This window comes from Hesperophylax consimilis, chromosome 2 (genome assembly GCF_061612785.1).
Source record: "Hesperophylax consimilis isolate HC1 chromosome 2, BYU_Hcon_1.0, whole genome shotgun sequence".
Lineage (NCBI taxonomy): Eukaryota > Metazoa > Arthropoda > Insecta > Trichoptera > Limnephilidae > Hesperophylax > Hesperophylax consimilis.
This window is the reverse complement of record NC_142837.1, coordinates 18,021,778-18,041,856: the sequence shown is the minus strand read 5'-3', so window position 1 is coordinate 18,041,856 and position 20,079 is coordinate 18,021,778. Positions and strand designations below refer to the sequence as shown.

At 35.0% G+C, this 20,079-nt stretch overlaps 1 protein-coding gene across 1 annotated transcript; it reads right to left on the bottom strand.

Moving 5' to 3' along the window:
* Positions 1 to 849: 849 nt before the first annotated feature.
* LOC149425771 (alpha-galactosidase MYORG-like) lies at positions 850 to 19,380 on the bottom strand. The gene is made up of 9 exons (XM_089644821.1): positions 19,341 to 19,380; positions 16,480 to 16,647; positions 15,938 to 16,147; positions 15,128 to 15,788; positions 12,043 to 12,235; positions 10,634 to 10,743; positions 9,003 to 9,258; positions 4,382 to 4,538; positions 850 to 1,589 (listed from the first exon to the last, which is right to left on the bottom strand). Exons 1-9 carry the CDS (start codon positions 19,354 to 19,356, stop codon positions 1,387 to 1,389), a joined length of 1,974 nt encoding a protein of 657 aa, XP_089500947.1. The 5' UTR covers positions 19,357 to 19,380; the 3' UTR covers positions 850 to 1,386.
* Positions 19,381 to 20,079: the final 699 nt, after the last annotated feature.

Sequence of the window (20,079 nt, the reverse complement as noted above, 5' to 3'; positions counted from 1 at the left end):
TTAATATCCTGTGTTGTGTGTTTTGAGGAGATGCATTCAATAACAACTTAAATGCGTACAAGTCGTTTTTGCTTCCATCGCCTTTTTGGTATCTCCCGTCTCTTCTTTATCTGCTGTGTTACACAGACGAAGCTACATAGGTACTCGCCAATGTTCGAACACTAGGTAAAAGTGATTCTTGTATTCATATTTTAATGCGAGTTCATGGGCTTCTCTGTAACAATCCTTTTTTATGACAAGCGACAGCGATTAAGAGGGTATATATACCCTCCGGTGAACTCTCTGTTTCTTATTTATAAAATACTATTTTACAAACTTTTCAATTGAGCCTTCAAAGGTTGTTGCTATGGAACAATAGCGAAAAAATATTTGCTTTCATTGCTTAAATTTATGAAGCCTCAAAATGCTTTCTTTCTGCGATGATTTCAACTTCTACAAACTTATATTAAAAATAACCCTGAACGTTTAGTTATATTCAACAATATATAAAAATTACTTTTTCTACACCACTTTACTTTATATCCACTCGAGCGATTTTATTAATATATATTATGTCAAGTTTGCAAAAACGTTCTGTGCGATCACTTGCCATAGTGTGCCAAATTTACAGACCCTAAAACTATGGGATAAACTGTGATATCTAAGTGGATTCATTGGCTTTAAGCCGCAGTAAGCAGATTCATAAGTTTCAATGCTTATATTTTGAGGAAATGCATTAATTAAATAATACAATAAATGTATATAGATGACACCAATCGCTCGAGTGGTTTTTATTCATAATGTTTAAAAAATACACAAATATCTACGTTTTGTATCTAAATTCAAAACTTATAATTAATTTGTCTCCAATAGATGCAAAAAGAACTCGTAACCTTACACCAATTTTTATCAAACGTATATATTATGACAAATAATAAAGTAATTCAAAACTTTAAAATGTAACTATATAGCTGAATAAACTCATCATAACACTACATACCTACTTAAAATTCCTATATATTTAACACAAAGATGTTCAAAACCTTTAGATGCGTTTAACTCAAAACTACAATTTTCATCACATGACTTGTTATTGCAACCAGTTCCTGAATCCACCTCTGAACGGCTTGCAGCAATTTCCTTATAAAATAATACGTTACCTTCAACTCCCCATTATAATACATATTGTATGAAGCTGGTATAAAGTGATAGGTACACGGTACACTAAAAAAATCATGAGTTGTCCTTTAACAAAATTAGTTACAAAATTACAGTTATTTTACCATTATTTTACATATTTAAATGGAGTGATTATATTATAAATATATTTTATTATTTTGAATTTAATATTATTTGAAACAAAAAATTCAACTTATATTTTTTTACTGTGATGACTGAAAACAGATTTTAATTTTGTGGAAGTGGAGCCCTGATGAAGTAAGGCAACGTATCCAGGGGAGCAGGGTAGTCCAGGATCCAGTTTCTTCCCTGGTAAGTCCTGGCGGGATCCCCCTCCGCCATCCACTCTCCGCTGGGCAAGAAGATATTCCTAGAAACGGCATTCTCTTCCAGAATTGGTGCCACCAGTATGTCTTCTCCCAAAAGAAATTCTGGAAACGACAATAAATTACTATTTAATTTTCTATCGTTAGGTATGTACCATACAGTTTTGTACATTAATAATAATAATTCGTATTTAGGATACCCACAATCACATAGATTAGACCAAGGCTGCCCAACCTTGTTAACAGTTGGGCGAAATTGACGATTTTAAATCACTGGCGGGCCACTGAATACCTGACGGTTCCTATTTCCATGGGGGGGTTGTTAGAGAATTTCTATAAAAGATAATTCCCCACAAAAAAAATTCAAAATGAGTGCTCCCCACAAAATATTTGAAATCCATGGGGGGGGGGGGTTATTAAAAACCGGTGTATTTTTGTTTAAAAAGTAAGTTCAACAGGTTAGATTTTTTCGTCGCATCAGGAAAATTTTAAAATGCAATCTATCTGCTAAAAATTTAGTAAAAGCAATAAATACTTGGGCAATACCTCTATCAACGTACTCATTTGGCATAATTAAATGGTCCAATACAGATTTAGATAACTTAGAACGATTAATTAGAACTACGCTAACAAAGTTTAATTGCCATCATCCAAATTCAGCTATAGAACGAATTAATTTACCTAGAAATTTAGGAGGTAGATGTATAGTCAAAATAACTTCTTTGAAACATAATCAGGTAGAAATGCTAAGAATTTTTTTCCATAGGAAAGCTCATAGCTCTGAAATGAACAAAATAATTTACAAGGCAGATAGAAACATTACACTTTTAAATTTATACGACGCGAATGCCAACATTTTTATAAATCCCAACCAGGAATTATTAGATTCCTGGTCAAATAAAATTTTACGTATTATGTTGACAAATTTTCGTCAAACAAATGGTTGAGTATTGGAGAGTTGAGCGCAGCAATAGAAGTATTTATGCTTGCCATATAGGATATATATATAATCAAAGATACAAATCAAATTGATGATTTATGTAGAAAATGTTTGGCTTTTCCGGAAACTATGGAACATATTATATCGGGATGTTCTATATTAGCACCGTCCGAGTATACATTTAGGCACAACCAAGTTTTAAAAATAATTCACCAAAGTTCGGTAATTAAACATAACTTGATTGACTGCCGTAATATAATACCATATTATGAATACGAACCAAATTCATTTTTAGAAAACGAATTTTATAAAATATATTATGATAACTAACAGACCGAACGATTAGTCATAATAGACCCGATATAGTTTTACATGACAAAATTAAAAAAATAACCTATATCATTGATGTCGCTATTCCAAATTCCTGTAATATTCAAAAATCTGTTAATGAAAAAATAAGAAAATACACAGATTTGGGAAATGAGATAAAAAGAATTTGGCATTCTCAGACTACAAAAATGTTACCTTTTTTTGGTTATTTGTTTTTGGGGTGTTATGCCGTGTTGCGCTAACTCCTTCTTTAGCCAACGTTTCGGACAGCATTGCAGTGTCTATCATCAGGGCAGATATGTTAAAATAACACATCTGCCCTGATGATGGACAGTGCAATGCTGTCCGAAACCTTGGCTAAAGAAGGAGTTAGCGCAACACGGCATAACACCCCAAAAACAAATAACAAAAATACTTTTGGCCGTGAAAATCTTAAATCATATTTAAAAATGTTACCATTCGTTATTACGGCTACTGGCATTATACCTAGCTCTCTCATTAAAAATTTAGGCGTATTAGATCTATCAAAAAATTTATAAATAAAAATGCAAAAATCAGTCATTTTAAATACAAGTAGGATAACGAAAGATTTTTTAAATATTTATGTTGAGGGATCAGTAGGATTTATAGGCCCTGTTAGAAGTTCTACCAAGCCGAACCCTCTGATATGAAAATATCTGGAGTCGGTGAATTATTTTCCCATTTGATCTCTGGTGAGTTGACGTGTTGTTCTTGTATTGTTTTGTATTTATTTTGCTCATATAATGCAATTGCATAATGTTGATTAACTAGATGATAATTAGTGGAAAAGTGTGTGGAAGGGTTTAGTTTTTCCTATGGGGAAGATTTAACCCGGACATAAAATCAGAAAAGAAAGTAAAATTAACATATTTTATTATCTTCCGTTTTTGTAACAAATAGAGGTAATGATTTTCTCACTGGGATCTCCCGTGTTCAGGATTTCATTATATATTATTAAAATTTTGTAGTATGAATAATATGAAGTAATTATAAATACATTACGTTGTGTTTTTTTTTCTAAAATAGTTATAAATATATTGTATTTTCAGTGAAGTTAAGTGGTTCTGGGTGGGTTCCTATTACCGATCTTCGTATGTTTTGTATCCAGCTTTTATTCGAGATTTAAAGGTTATAACATTATTGGGAATTCTGAATGAGAGTGAGGTTTTGTTGTAGAGTTTAGTACTATATATTGTATGGGAAGCTTTTTCGCCCAAATGTTTTACGTCATAGTTGCTTATTATTTTTTTTTACCCTGAGATCCAGTTTTACTAATATAATCGTACGTGTTGGTTGTTATTTCTTGTATTTTGTATTTATGGATATAAAAGAATATTGTTGTTGTTGAAGATTTCGTCAGTGCCAGTTGTTACAGCATTGGCTGAAGAGTAGATACCTATCAAAGTAGAGTACAAGTTCCCATATACTTGATACTTAGTGGCATTCTGTGCAACGGGGGAGACCGTTTGCTATCTCTAATTTTCTGCAGCCCCTTCATTAACCTGCCTTACAATGTTTCCCGTTTGTGATATTGTTACACCGTACAGGCAAGGGCGCTCTTGGGAGGTGCACTTAAAAAAAACGGATAAAATGTGTATTTTCCTACCGTCCCAGATGGGGTGCGCGGCTTTGCTCGTGGGGTCGACCCACCAAATGGGGGGGTTCACAGGGACTCCGTCCAGGACAGCCTTTTTGAAGGACTCCATGATGGTGTCCGTGTACTGTGCATGGAGGTCGGTGAACTTCCTGCAGATGTCTGTTGTCTGTTGAAAAGGGCAATCATTCAGTTTTTAAGTTCTTTCCGTCAATGTCATCTCTACGTCGCTTACCCCAGCATTCACAGATGCACGCCACATAATAATTCGAAATTCCTATAAAAAAATGCAAGTACTATCTAAACACAAACTAAATACGATCCCTTCCATAGGAAAGAATCGCATTGGACCCAATATTATTTTAACAATAAAAAAAAATACTGCAGAAAATGAGTAAAATAAAAATATATCCGAAACTTCCTATGCGTTCTTACACACCTAAACTATCCTGACGTCAGGGCCGGTCCTGGGAAGACGCAATTAAAGCATTCCGCTCCGGGCGCTTACTTGCCAAGGCGCCAAGGAGCCAATGCGCTAGCACCATTTGTCTCAGTAGTCCAGTCAAGATGTACATCCGTGCTTGCAAAAGGTCCAGTCATTCTGAATTTTTTATATGTTGTTAGGACCTAAACCAGTATTAAAAAAAAAATTTGCAACTTCGAAAGTGCTGTGCGAGCGGCGGTGGACCTAAAAAAAACGGAAATTTTCGGAGTTTTTTCAGTTTTTGCTCAATATCTCAGTAAAGGAAGGGCCTGACCGGTGTAGTCGGTATACATACTTTTAAAGTAAACTAAATTTTCTATAATTTAAGACCAAAGCAAGCTATATAAAGCCATTGGTTTTCAAGATACAGTTCTTCAAAAATAGGCAATTTTTTCCAAAAAGTGAAATTTTTTCGAAATGGTAACTTATTTTGTAAAATTATTTCTAAAATACGCATCTCACGTCAAATATTGAATGAAATAAAGTTGTTGTAAATTTAATAAGCTTTATTTGAGACTAAATTGATATCTGTAGACTAAACGGTTATCTCAAAAATGGCAGATAACCAAAAACAGTCATAAGTGGGTTTTGGGTGAAATGCAAATAAACTGTTCTCGCGTCTTTTTATGGTTTTATTGTGCTGTGAAGTAAATCCATTAATCATCGTGGGTTTATCCTAGGGTTATAATATAATTACGACTATTTCAAATTTCAAGTACCCATTAGTACCTTTACCCATGGGTACCCATATGAATGGGCACGCATATTCACGAGCTGTTCTAGCCCACATTTTGGCAAACCTCACACTGGCCAGCATTGTTTTTTATGAGGTTGACATAACTCCTGAGGAGCGAGACGAGACTGAAAAATTGCTGCGAGACACTGAAAAGTCTCTCACTATATCAGCAGAAGAAATTGATACCTACCAAATACTAAAGGCAAAATTTAAAAGTGCCTTGGAGAAAATTAAATCGAATGGTCCAACATCACAGTTGTGGGTCCAATACTTTCGTATGACCACTTTGATAAAACTATTCATCCAGGCAGAGCGTGCTGGTGATTGGAACCTTCATTTGTACACTGTCCACAAGATGCTCCCTTTTTTCCACGCAGCTGGACATTTTTTTTATGCTAAGAGCGCGCACCTCTATCTTCAGGATATGATGGCTCTATAAGATCGGATGGATAAAAGTGAATACGACATGTTCACAAAAGGATCCTTCACCATTCGCCGGTCTGACAAGTTTTGGTCTGGGTTGTGGTCAGACCTAAAAATTGAGCAGAAGCTGATGCGATCCATGAAAACCTACGGTGGGTTGACACAAGGAAGAGGAATCTCCGAAAGTGTTCTGGCAAGGTGGACAACAGGAATGGTGTTTATGTTGAACATTTGTGAAGAACTGGAAAGTTTTTTCAGCTTATCATGTCATACTGGAGAGCAGCATGTAGACATGAGACCTTCTCGAATCATCCGAGATAATAGTGATGTGGAAAAACTAAAAAACTGGTTTGCTCTCCACCCTCCATTTCCCAAAACTGAAAGTTTAATTTCTATCAGTAGTGGTTTACTGGCAGGTCCTGAAATTAATTGCCACACAGCCCAGAGAGTTGGAACGGAAGGAGTAATGAAAATTGTGGGGAAAATGTACGACAAGGTAGTAATAAAACAGAAACATAAAGTTACCACGCTGGCATCGATCACCTCAACCGTTAAACTGCCGGACAAAAACAGAAGAGTGGCTGTGGATCCGCTCACAATTTTTCAGCGAGTGTGTATTGCAAAGAAATCTGAACAGGATTTACAGGATGACTTCAAGTATGAGTTGGCCCCGTTCCCGATGTCTCTGTTCAATGAACAAGGGATGCGCAAGGGCACAAAATCTACTCTGTACTCTCCCTTCACTCCTCTTTCCAGCCACACGCCGATAGATGCCAGCACTCACGTCATTTTGGATGTTGGCTACCTCTTGCACAAGGTCGTGTGGCAGCGGAAAAGCACGGTTCGAGCACTTTTGGCGCGTTATACCACCTACGTCCGAAACCACTTTGGGAAGAACGTCTCCATCGTTTTTGACGGCTACCCGAAGATGTCACCAAAAAAAACACCAAAACAGCGGAACGACTCCGGCGCTACGCAGCTCATTCCAGCTACGAATTGACTTTCGATGAATCCACAGTAATTCAAATTGCTCAAGAGCATGTTTTGGGCAATGAAAACAATAAGAGACGCCTTATAACTCTTCTCTGTGACGCCTTTCAGAAGGAGGGAGTAGAAGTGGCTGTTGCCGAAGAAGATGCTAATCGAGAGATCGTCATGATGGCGTTATCAAAAATAGCAGATGCCGATCGGGTCGTCATAGTGGGAGAAAATGTCGTCCTGCTTGTTCTTCTCAATGGTTTAGGCGCTGAAGAGACAAACGTATATCTTCAGAAGAGCACGAAGGGTGAAGCTGGTTGCTGTCACTACTCTACGACCTCCTACAACAACCAGGACTCCCGACAATTACCAGGAACGGTACTATTTACTCACGCGTTTGCCGGGTGCGATACCACCTCAGCACCGTTTGGCCAAGGAAAGACCAAAATCAGCACACTTCTGAGCAAGAGTGAACCACTTGCTGAGCAAGTGGAGGTCTTCCTTCGGCCAGACTCTACCCCACAAGCCGTGAGTGAAGCAGGCATCAAGTGCTTCGTGGCTCTATATGGGGGTGACATCGCGAGGGATACTTTGGATTTCCTGAGGTATAAGACGTTTGTCACTTCAACAAACATAAACCTCGCCCGTTTGCCACCGACGGAAGATGCTGCAGGCCACCATGCAGCAAGGTGCTACCTCCAAGTGTAGAAGTGGCGGGGAGTCAACTTGAATCCCACTGAATGGGGGTGGAAGCTGTCTTCTCAAGGACTCACCCCCATCCCCACCACGATGGATCCCGCACCTCCTGCCCTTTTGCGAAAAATTTCGTGTAAATGCAATAAAGGATGCTCTGGGAGCTGCTCGTGTAGAAATGCTGGGCTCCACTGCTCAGTCCTCTGTCAGTCATGCGGTGGCAAATTTTGCATTAACGTCCCGGATGTAGAGCTGAAATGCTCGGACGATGAAGATGACCCGACTACAGACTGGGCGCCTCTCCCAGCTAAGATAAAAAGAAAGACATGATTTGGCAACCAAGACACAATACCTACATGATTTATATTAGTTTTATTTTTTGTGTACATGTAATTTGTCCTTATAGTAGGTACCATGATGTTTGTACAAGCATTTTGGTATGTAGGTATATAAAACAATGTTTGAAGATGACGTAATTCCCGATAGATGTAATATCTTTTCTTTTTTTCATCAAAAATCTGTTAACTGTTTGATAAATAAAACCATAAAAAAACGTGAGAACAGTTTATTTGCATTTCACCCAAAATCCACTTATGACTGTTTTTGGTTATCTGCCATTTTTGAGAGAACCGTTTAGTCTACAGATATCAATCTAGTCTCAAATAAAAGTTTATTAAATTTACAACAACTTTATTTCATTCAATATTTGACGTGAGATGCGTATTTTAGAAATTATTTTACAAAATAAGTGACCATTTAGAAAAAATTTCACTTTTTGGAAAAAATTGCCTATTTTTGAAGAACTGTATCTTGAAAACCAATTGTTTTATATAGCTTGCTTTGGTCTCAAATTATAGAAAATTTAGTTTACTGTAAAAGTATGTATACCGACTATACAGGTCAGACCCTTCCTTTACTGAGATATTGAGCAAAAACTGAAAAAAATCCGAAAATTTCCGTGTTTTTTAGGTTCACCGCCGCTCGCACAGCACTTTCGAAGTTGCAATTTTTTTTTAATACTGGTTTAGGTCTTAACAACATATAAAAAATTCAGAATGACTGGACCTTTTGCAAGCACAACCCCCTTTTCATGTTTAACTTGACTGGACTACAGGGCCGGCCCTCCCATATACACGCACATTGATCGTCCGTAGTTAAATCCACTTGCGCAATTTATTATTCCAAATAGGGCCGTTGAATCAAGTTTAAACAATATATATTTCCTAGTGAATAATGTGTCCACCTACTTTTCAAAAATCATTATATTTACATTTATGCGATGTATATTGTAAAATAAAACAAAACTCCAGAATACCAACCTCTTGGTCGTAGTCCCACGGCACATAGGAGTACTGCAAACTGGGCATAAAGACATTGGCCTGTAGCCACCTGATGAAGAGTTCCTTGCTGGGCCTCCCGTTGTAGCCATTTCCCCCGATCATGTCGGGTAAGACGAAGGGGTAGCCGTTCATGTTCATCTGGAGCAGGGTGGTCACCACGGTGGGGAGGCCGTTGTCCAACGTCCAGCGACTGTCCTTGTCTATCATCCTAACATAGACTGGCAGGTCCTGCGACCTGTTAAAAGAAAATAGTGGTTTCCAGATCATTTGCGTCAATGATAAGATGATGAACAAACTCGTGTCGGTGTACAGTTCAGGACGGCAAGGAACGGAGCCTTGTTCACCATGGAAATTGGAGCAAGGTCACTATCCTCAGCAACGAAGCAGCGACTAAAGAAGTAGGTCATTTTTTGACACAAAATATTAAAAAAAAGAATGTCAGTATTCTGTATATACAGTTACTTATACATATAGACATGCAAATTGATATTGAAGGTAGCGTGACCATCTCCCTCTATGTGATTTATCAATAAATTAATCTGGCACTTTTACAAATGTGTTATAATTTACACACGTCCCTCATTTTTGTGTCACGCAACCCGATTCGTAGACAGTTCAGACCCTGCGCCCAGATAATTCCCACATTGGACTGCGCTCATTGATGTATTTTTAGTCTATGAGTTTTTTATGTGCGCTTTTCGGCGGTCAACGACGAATGATGTCGTAGTTTATTCAAAGCATTCGCGAACCCTCCTGATACCAAAAATATAGTCACGTGGTGTACCCTATGGGCATCATTCGTATTTATATCGAAGCTGTCAGTGAAATCACCATCTTTGATTAATCTCACTAATCGGTTTACATAATAAATCCCAAAAAATATGCTTTGGATAAATTGAAACTTTTCCTACGGTTTTGCTATAGTAGAATTAAAATTTAAAATAATATATACTGTGATCAAGTTAATTTTGTAGAGCTCCATTTTATTTTATTTTTCGTTTATATATTCAATATATGTGTGATAGAAAACAAAGTTAATTACTCTATTACAAATATGAGCATAAACTTTTTATATACATATTTTACAAGAAACAACATCAAAAATATATATTGTGAGATTTTATTTAGATTAACTTTTTTTATTATAAAATAAAAACCACTTTTGTGTTTAAATCGACCATTTCTAGACTTTATTTTTTCAAGCCATTTTTATGTCCATTACCTAAGGTATATTCGAGGTGATATACCCACTAGATCGATTGGTGAATTTAATTTATATTTACATTTATTTGTATTTACACACCAATATATATATATTTATGTATTTACCATACTATTTGATTAATATCTTTATTCAAAATATTTTTTACAAGCTCGTTAATTATTCCAAACATCGCTCGAGTGGATAAAAATATACATATTATTGGCTTGTATATATGTATGTTCCTCGTATAAGTACAAGCTTGTACTGATACACTCTAAAATTTAAAGTCTAAATATCTATTAATCGCCACCTGGAGTTTTAAAGTATGAGATTGAAACATCGCTTTTAATATTTTATTTCAAACATTTTTTTTCGGATTACCTACTCGTATATCGTTTAAACTTACGCTTTTGCTGTTCTCACTTCGATCATTGATCCGAATTCCGCACACGTTTCCACATAACTAGAAGTAATAAGACCAGGATGTAGGTTTATGTCGCCAGTTTGAACGGGAACCTAGAAATAAATAAAAAATGTCATTCGAAAAGGAACCCAAATATAGTACCCATCAAAAACAAAAATTGAGTTTAATCGTTGATATTATTTTTTTTATTGATACATTAGAATATTTTTTTTATAAAATATGATTTGGTAATGTGAGCCTGTACTGTATAGCCTTTTTTTATTCTTTAATCCATATTTTAATTGTATTTGGCAAATGGTTTTTGTTTCCCTCTTTTTTGTGTCGAGTGTCAGCTGAATGCCTGGTAATTATGGTGTCTTTGTCCAAAGCTTGTATTTATCGACAGAGGTTTTATGTTTTGTATATGACCGATAGCTGAGTTTGTTGTTCCTCCCCAAGCAATTATACCGTATTTTATAATGGATTGGCAAAGTGTATAATACATTGTTTTAGTTTAAATATATTTCTTATGTTCAGGAAAATATGTATTGTTTTGTGGAGTTTATTTGTGATGTGTTTGATATGATTTATCTAACTGGGGTTATGGTTTATTATGATTCCTAGATATTTTATTTGGTCAGTTTTTTTCTATAGTAGAGCAATCGCAGATTTTGGTGTCTACGCATGTGTTTTTTACTGTATGTTGTGAATTTTATTTTCGATATGTTTAGAGTAAGTACGTTTGTGTCTAACTTGCTTTAATAACTTGCGTGATTCCTAATTCCGCTATATTGTACACCTTAGTACAATCATTTCATTTGAATAGTAAAACTGTGTCATCCGCGTAGTTAATAATTTCTCTATCTATTTTAATTTTGCATAGATCAAAGTATGTAAATAGTAAATAGAATATGTAATCGGCAGTGGCCTTTCTAGTATGGTGATTAATTCTCACTTGTTGTGTTCTGTTACTCATACAATTTTTCATTATTGGGAGTTCCCTGCCTTTAATACCAATGTTTTCTAGTTTTTTTAAATAGGATTCTGTGAAATAGATGCCCTCTGACTCCACGAGAGATTAGATTTAATTGTAGAAAAGAAGAAAGAATTTGTTGCAATCATCTTCATCTGTTTTTGAAACAACGCTATCTCACATCTTGATTAATCTCACATCAGTATTAAAATACATTTGTTTTCAAAAAAAATGTAGCATTATTTCATTAGCAGTAAATACCTAGTGCATATCTGTTACGTAGGTACTTATCACGGTTCTTGATTAAATTACAGATACTAGATTTAGATTTGTTATTATTTTCATATGTAAAAAGGTTACATGGCACTTAAAACTTACCAAGAGCAATTGTTTTTACGATAAAAGATTAAAGTTTGCAGTCAAAGCCAGTTGCACTTGCCTGGGGAGAGGACCCTGATTCGCCGGCATCGAACTTGAAGCTGTCGATACCGTATGTGGTCTGTAGATTTCTAAGTCTGTTAGACCACCAGGTAGCTGCTTCTGGATTGGTGAAGTCTATGTAGGCAGCTGTGGCGCCATTACTGTTCCACCATTGGGTGTCCACACTTCCCTGCTCGGTTCTCACGAAATACCTGAAACACAAAATCTTTTTTTTATATCTAAGACAGCTAATAAATTCAAAAACTTGGTTGAGAGCAATAGCGGTTCGTGGTCTTTTTCATTCGGGGGGTTTAGAATATCAAAAGATATTGTTTTTGTATACCTACCGATTTCATCATTTTTTTTAAATTTTAAGCCACTTTTCACACCAACTCGCATTATCTTTCTTTACGAAATAAACGCTATATTTCGCAATTGTACAATATAAGGTATAACTGAAAAATCAGTGAATGCAACTGCTTTCTAGTTGAGAGCGCAATACAATATTGCATTAATAGCGACTTAAGGTGATGCTATAAGTGAAATCACTATTTAGATTAATTTTTACTACGAATCGGTATAGATTATAAGGTTCCATGATAACTCAACACAGTGACAATTCAACACACCTTTAAAAAGTGATATAAAGTCATTAGAAACGATGAAAAAAATTAAACCTAACTTAACCTAACCTACTTAACCCAGTTAATAAAGTTTTTTTTTCATCACTTTTCATGACTTAATATAACTTTTTAGAGATGTGATGAATTATCATTTTGATGATTTAACCGGTCACCGGTTATAAATACCAAAAAATATGCTATGGATACATTGAAGCTTGTTCTGTCGTTTTTTTGATCAGAAATAGAATAAAATTGTTAATAACGTCATGAAAAATATAAGCGTAAATTATAAAATAATCTATAAACTTTTAAAATGACACTTATATGGCTAACATTATTTGCGACCGTTTCCCTTGATTAACTTTATTCATTCTTATAAAATTATTCACAAAATAAACAAAAACCAGTTTGGCGCTTAGGTCAAATATTTCTAGAGTCCGCTTGCCATTCGTAAGACGTTGTATTGTTTCTACAGAAGCCCGCGGAGAGTGTCAAAGAACGGACGTTAGGTCTCCGGCAGTTTTTTCAACGGTTTTTTTCCTTGTTGATATAATTTTATCTATGAGCATTATTGGTTCTCAAACGGTGAAGGTAATTTGGTGTTTCTTCTGATATTATTATACGTGACCAAAATATTATGCTTTTAAAATACATCTATTTGAAATTCACTTTCATTTTCTTTAATGAATTTATAAATGAAGTGGAAATTAACCTAATTTCCGACATCCAATCGAGCTGAAACTCGACAGATAGACTCACTGTCGGATGACATTACAGCAGTTAATATACGAAATAAATTTTGGTCCTACCAAATTGGCACTCCGCTCAGTTAGCGCGGTTGACTCCACCCCTGGGGAGGAAGGTTTAATACTGACTAAAACCAAAAAAAATATATTTATTAATTAATATAGTTGTATTATAGTAAAAAAAACTGCTTTTTTATATCCAAATACTACTTGTTAATAGATAGTTTTATTCCTTATTTATCTAAATTAATGATTTCTTTGCCATGAAAAAATGCTTTCCGTTTATATTTATAATGACTAATAATGAGTTTTTACAGATCCATAGTTGAAAATGGGGAGTAAAAGCAAAACAAAATATCCAAATGTAAGCAAGCTAAGAAAAAGAAAACCTATACTCGCGTTATAGCAGTACAATAGGTGTGTAATTCAATTTACGGTTTTGTTTAGTTTTTAATAAATAATTCAATTAATTAGATGAAAATTTGTTTCAATGTTGTTGGGCCCCCACTACGAATTTCAAATATAAAATTACTAAAAAAAAAAAAAAATCCAGGAATGCCAAGTTTGAAACACTATACCTACCTATCACCTGCTTTTGGTCTATAAGTTCAACCTCGGTAAAAAACATTAAAAAAATATGTTCCACTTAAATGGTTTAGTAAATTTTTCATAAAGTTGCACTGAAATTCACAAAAAACCAAATCTAGTCGATCGTATTTTTACGTCTTTATCTCTGAATTTGAACCAACTCTTCAACTTCTTGTATTTTAGGTGGAAGAATATTTCATCAAAATGATGCTGTATATAAACCCGTAGAACGTCCTTCCACTTGTCGCACCGGAGATGCGGAAGTTATTCTTTGTTTTATAGTGTGAATTTGCGAAAATTAAAAAAAGTAAAATACATACACTTTTTAGACATCGCTAAATGGCTAAATACTGACTTTAACTTCAGTTTATGAAGTCTATTACAAAAGTGAACTTATTTTCAGATAATATTTTTAAAATTGGGGTGTGGTGAGAAATATGTACAAAATTTCAAAGATATTAATATACATTATGTGGTAATATTACCCTTTTAAAATGTTCTTAATGATTATTTATATAAATATATCTAAAGAAAAATGAAAATGAAAGGAATGAAGATCCGGCCGGGCGCTTGCACCTACCTATTGCATGTTCGTAGTGCACGGCAACTTTACTGTATTATTTTACAATTACTTGCCGCGCGCAGACAAGACAAATGCACGGTACAAGTTGCTTGATTATAATTATGGAAGGGGTGAGAACTACAATATTTTGGCTTTCATATTGCTCTCAAGACAAACTCTGTTTTACTAGCGATTTCACGAATACCATTAAAAGCAAACCGTTGGAGAAATGCAGGAAACACTATCTCGCGGCATAAAGATCATCTTTTGGCGTAGGTTATAAGATTTCACCGTCATGTCAGGGAGATTTGGTTTCTTCCCTTTTTTAAATGAAGTATTTTATGTTGGTTCTATAACGCACAGCATTGGAATATCGGGTTGGTATTTGACATATTTTAAAGTCATTATTTTAATATTATTTAATTATAATTATAAATAACTGGTTGAGAGTTGAAAGCATCAACGTTCAAAGAAAATGTTCACACAATTTCGTTAGGTTTGTTGGTTTTTTTTAAGGTTGTCTGCACAGTATCAGACTAGTGTTAGTTGAACGTTTAGTAAATAAGCTTTTAGACAAGCACTTACCCGTTATCAAGTGCTTCAGTGTACCAAGGTTCGCAACCTTGATTAATAAAAGGGTGTATCCAAAGAGTCACTCTGAATCCCATCGCTTTCAAATTGTCAGTTAGCCGCTTGAGATCGGGGAACTTATTGGTATCCACATTGAATGAACCATAGCAAGTCTCCCAAAGGTCGTCAATTTCCAGTTGGCTGTTGTTGAAATTGTTATCCAGGATTTTCTGAGCGAAGTCCATGACGGTGGCTTCGTCGATATCTTTTTTGTATTCAGCCCAGGTAGACCAAACGGGGTGTTGTGTCATTCTGTAATCTGGTACTCCGACTGGCTTTTTGAAAAAGTGATTCACAACGAATTCGTGTGATTGGCGAGGGTCGGAGAATATACCGAGAAAATAGTCGAGGTTGTTATCTGTTCTGCTTTCGGAGTAAGGAGCCTTGATGTCGCTGATGAAACAGACCCAATTGTCCTGCCAGTTGTTTTGATCCACAAACAAGGGGATATCTTGGGTTATGTAGAAGAACAGGCCACTTGAGCTGAACCAGTACGGTTCTGCTACGGCACAATTATTTTCCCCCTTGGTGACGTAGGAATAGTCGTTGAAGTTCAGCTTTTCAATTGGCCACGCCTGATACCAGTTTTCTGGCCCTCCATACCAGTTATATTCACCTAAAAATATACAATTTAAGCGTCACGTCTTGTAAATATACGAGAATTGTCTAATTTAATATTGAAGGAAAGTGGTTTGTAAAGTTTGTAGTTATGATTTTATGTTATTACGTGTTGGTGAAATTTGACAAAAACTAAAATTGACTCACCCAGATTGTAACAATCTTGCATTCTTTCTCTATTTACACCTCTCCACTGTATTTTGATAAGTTGGCCTCCAGGAGCTTCTACGGGGGTCATCACTAACAGAGTTTCTCCAAACATGTACTTGGATTCTCCGTTTTCTCCGTGTATCACTTTAACATCTACGTTATTTGGTACATTAAGTCCTACAATACCCTCTTGTTTTACTTCACCATCTGAAACACAAAAGCCGCAGGATTAAAAAATTTGTACTCCAATCACTAAAATGATTTTATTATAATACTATCATATTTAGTTGTCGATACATTTTTTTTACTTTTAACTGTAGCGGTCTACATCCCTGCAGCACAGTAAAAATACACTGATTTTTACTATTTTAATATTTGTCGGAGTCAGTGAATTATGAAATTGGTTGTTTAGTTTGATGAATTTTACAAATATAACTTTGACAACTGAGGATTTAAGAAACACAAAAAAACTGACATAAATCGATTCCAATTTATTTTTTTTCAAAATCTACTAATCTAATAATTCAATTTTAACTTACTCTGGACGACGTCCAATTTGATTCCTTTTGTATCTGCAGATCTTGAGATGCTGATGTAAGTATCAACACCAAAATATTTTCTCTCGTTCATATACTTCACTTCTACAGAAGGTTCACCCAAAGGTTCCGAATATATTATGAGGAAGTTTAAAAAAAGCACCAAAACACCTGAAAATACAATATTATAATAATGTGATGTAGGATAATGAACTTCAATTTGAATAATTGCCAGGTGCGAAAATTTGCAAATCAACCAATAAAATACAAAGTGTTTTTATTATAGTACATCTATTTTCAATTTTCTTCCTAGTTGCAACATCACTTGCTAGCCAATTTCTCTAGTAAACAATTCAACCTGTCTCCCTAGGGACTGCTTCTAAAACCATTGTGATCTTTAAAAATGTATTTCAATACTTAAAAACAATATCAAACTTAATATGATGTTAATCAATTTTAGAAAATGGCGACTGTGTGCGAGTGCCACAAAAACTTGTCACCGACAACGAGTCTATCTGTCGAGTTTCAGCTGCAAGCGGGTTCATTTCCACTTCCAAGATTCCATCTCATTCATTCATTCATTCAATGGAGAAAACAAAATCAAAAAGGAATGTTTTTATAAAAATATACGTTTTGATTTTTCATACATGAAACAGTCCAGTTTTTTCATACATGAAACAGTCCAGTTTTTTCATGCATGAAACTTGAGTGAATCCCATTTAGAAAGCAAATTATAGCTTGGACTTGTACAAAAGTTTCATGTGCAGTTTTATCTTGCATGAAACTTTAGTGAATCCCTTTATATCGCAAATTATAGTTTGGACTTGTACAAAAGTTTCAAGTGCCTATTGTGTCTACTTTTGATGCATCGTATCTGACCTTTATTATTCATGTCATAATATTAGCGATAAGGATATAAGTGCGAAATGATTATCTACTCGTATTTAATGTAAAAACAGAGGGTTTAACCAAAGTTTCACCCACCCGGAACTTATTTACTCTCTCAAATGGCCACTAGAAGGAGAGTAATATTACAATAGACCGCTCTGAGTCGGTTTTTAGAATATGGTCAGTGAACCAAATAGTCAGTAGAAAAGGGTCATGTAAATTGTTAGTGAATAAACGAATATTTAAAAAAAATAAGTATATTTCATTTAGCTATAAAATTTAACATTTTATATCTATTCTAAAACTACTACTAAAAGCATCAACTTGTGCTGATATAGATTGTTTGTGTGTTTTTTTATAAATTTTATTCTTCATTACAAGAACCTGCTAAATTGCCAAAGCAGTTTGTCAGCAGGTAAATATCACAGTATTAATTTTATGAATTATTATTTTTTTGGTAAACTAATGTTTAAGACAAGATTTTTTATGCATAGCACAAAGGGTAAAAATTATTTTACAAGCAATAATTATTCGCCTGAAACACTAAAAAAAATGTGACAAGCAGTAATTGTTGAATGAAACACTAGTATATATTGAATTATTTCGCGGATAAGAGATAAGCCGCCATAGCTCAGTGGTCAGAGCTGTCGACCGGAAATCGAAAGGACACGGGTTCGAGTCCCGTTGGCGTCATGTATCTTTTATCAGGAGATTTTTCAATATGGATGAGTGTTTCAGGCGTATAATTATTGCTTGTAAAATAATTGTTAATTTTATTAGACTAAAGCACACATATAAGGAAAAGATACAAAGAAAATGAATACGTCAAGTGACTACAATACCAAGGCATAAAATACAAAGTCAGATCGAAATAATATTTCAATGTTTTAATTTTAAATTGTATTTTCTTTAAAAGTTCTTTTTTTCAGTTTCATCAGTTTAATCAGTTTAGTTTTTATTTTATTTCTAATGAAATTTCCTGGTTTCTATGAAAAAATCTAATTTCTAAATTTTAGTTTTACCATACCACGTCTTTTCCCCTTATGTTTTATTATTTGTCCTACAAAATATCATTTTGCTATTTTTATATAGACCTATGTATGGAGTATCTTGATGTACGGCTGCGAAACATGGTGCCTATCCGAAAGAGATAAACGGAGACTAGAGGCTTTTGAGATGTGGTCCTATAGAAGACTGTTAGGAATTTCTTGGAGAGACCATGTTACAAATGAGGAGGTTCTCCAAAGAATCGAAGGAGGAAGGCACCTGCTCAGGACCTTGTCCGAAAGGCGTGCAAGATGGATCGGCCATGTTATACGACAAGAAGGCCTCTTGCATGTCATAATAGAGGGTATGACCGAGGGGACCAACTCTAGGGGACGCCCACGCCGAGAGTACCTGGAGGACCTGCTGGTGGACGTGCGCTGTTCATCATATGCAGAAGTCAAAAGAGCCGCACAAGACAGGGAAGAATGGAAGAGGAGATTAGATAAAATTGCTGCAAACCAATCCCAGGATTGAAACCAGAGAGCGATATAAATCATGTATGACTACCATAATACGGGCATGAGCTTAACATGGTAGTTGACAAAAACACCAAAATTGTAATCGTTTAATATTTATAAAATAAATAAAAAAATATAACAGAGTCAACATACTCATAGGCATACACACACTCAAAGGCACACAACATACTTAAATATACTCATAGGCATACACACACTCAAATGCACACAACATACTTGAACACACTCATAAGCATATTTACACATAATATTACAGGCATACAATCAATGGATACTAATTTAGTTATAAACAATATCAATTTTAAAAAATAATTATTTAATGTTATGGTGAACATTATTTGCACATGAGGGTTGTACTGTTTTGGCTACGAAAAATATTAAATAATAGTTGCGCGATGACATTAATCGAAATGATTATAGAAAATAACTTAATATAAGGACTGTACTTACGAAATGTATGCCCCATCTTGAGGCTGTTCTTTCAATGAAGGTTAAACTTTTAAAAAAATTAATAAAAAATATTATAGATAAAAATGAAGATTATTGCCCCCACCTTGGCAGTGCTGGCCAAATAAACGTAACCGTTGTAAAATGCCTAGAATTAAATTACCTTCTTCGGTAACATAGTGCTTCATAATTTACTAGCGCAGAAATATACGGCATATGGCATTACAACGTACGACACATAGCATTTACTCTTCAAATCACGGGATATTATAACTGTGCGATTTGGGAAGATGAAAGTATTTATAAAAAAAACTGCATGTCAAAGATGTTTATTGGTGTTAATTAATACCAAGGCGTATACAAAGGGGGGGGGCTTAGGGGGTTCAACCCCTCCCCCCCCCCAAGGAAAACAAGAATTAAAAAAATTACATTTTGTTTTAATATTTACACGGAGGCATTTATTATTAAATTTGCACATTTTTTTATGACAGTATAATAAAACCAGTGGAGGCCTAGGTAGGAGATCACTGTAATCATTAATATTCGGATGATTTGCAATATTTTATGACCGTTAGATGTTAGGTATTATCAACGATTTGGCGCCTTGGCAATTTTGGCGCCCGGAGCGGACTGCTCCGATTGCGCCCGCATAGGGTCGGCCTTGCACGAGAGTGAGACTTAAAGAACATGTTACATATAAATATTAGTTTAATAAGATACAAAATAAATCTAGTAAACAGAG

What these genes read in the sequence shown, in the direction of transcription:
- LOC149425771 (XM_089644821.1), bottom strand. An exon ending in CGTGGGACTACGACCAAGAG is followed by an intron (nt 4,539 to 9,002) that starts GTTGGTATTCTG and finishes CCTTTTCAACAG; the next exon opens with ACAACAGACATCTGCAGGAA. An exon ending in CGCGCACCCCATCTGGGACG is followed by an intron (nt 1,590 to 4,381) that starts GTAGGAAAATAC and finishes TGTCGTTTCCAG; the next exon opens with AATTTCTTTTGGGAGAAGAC.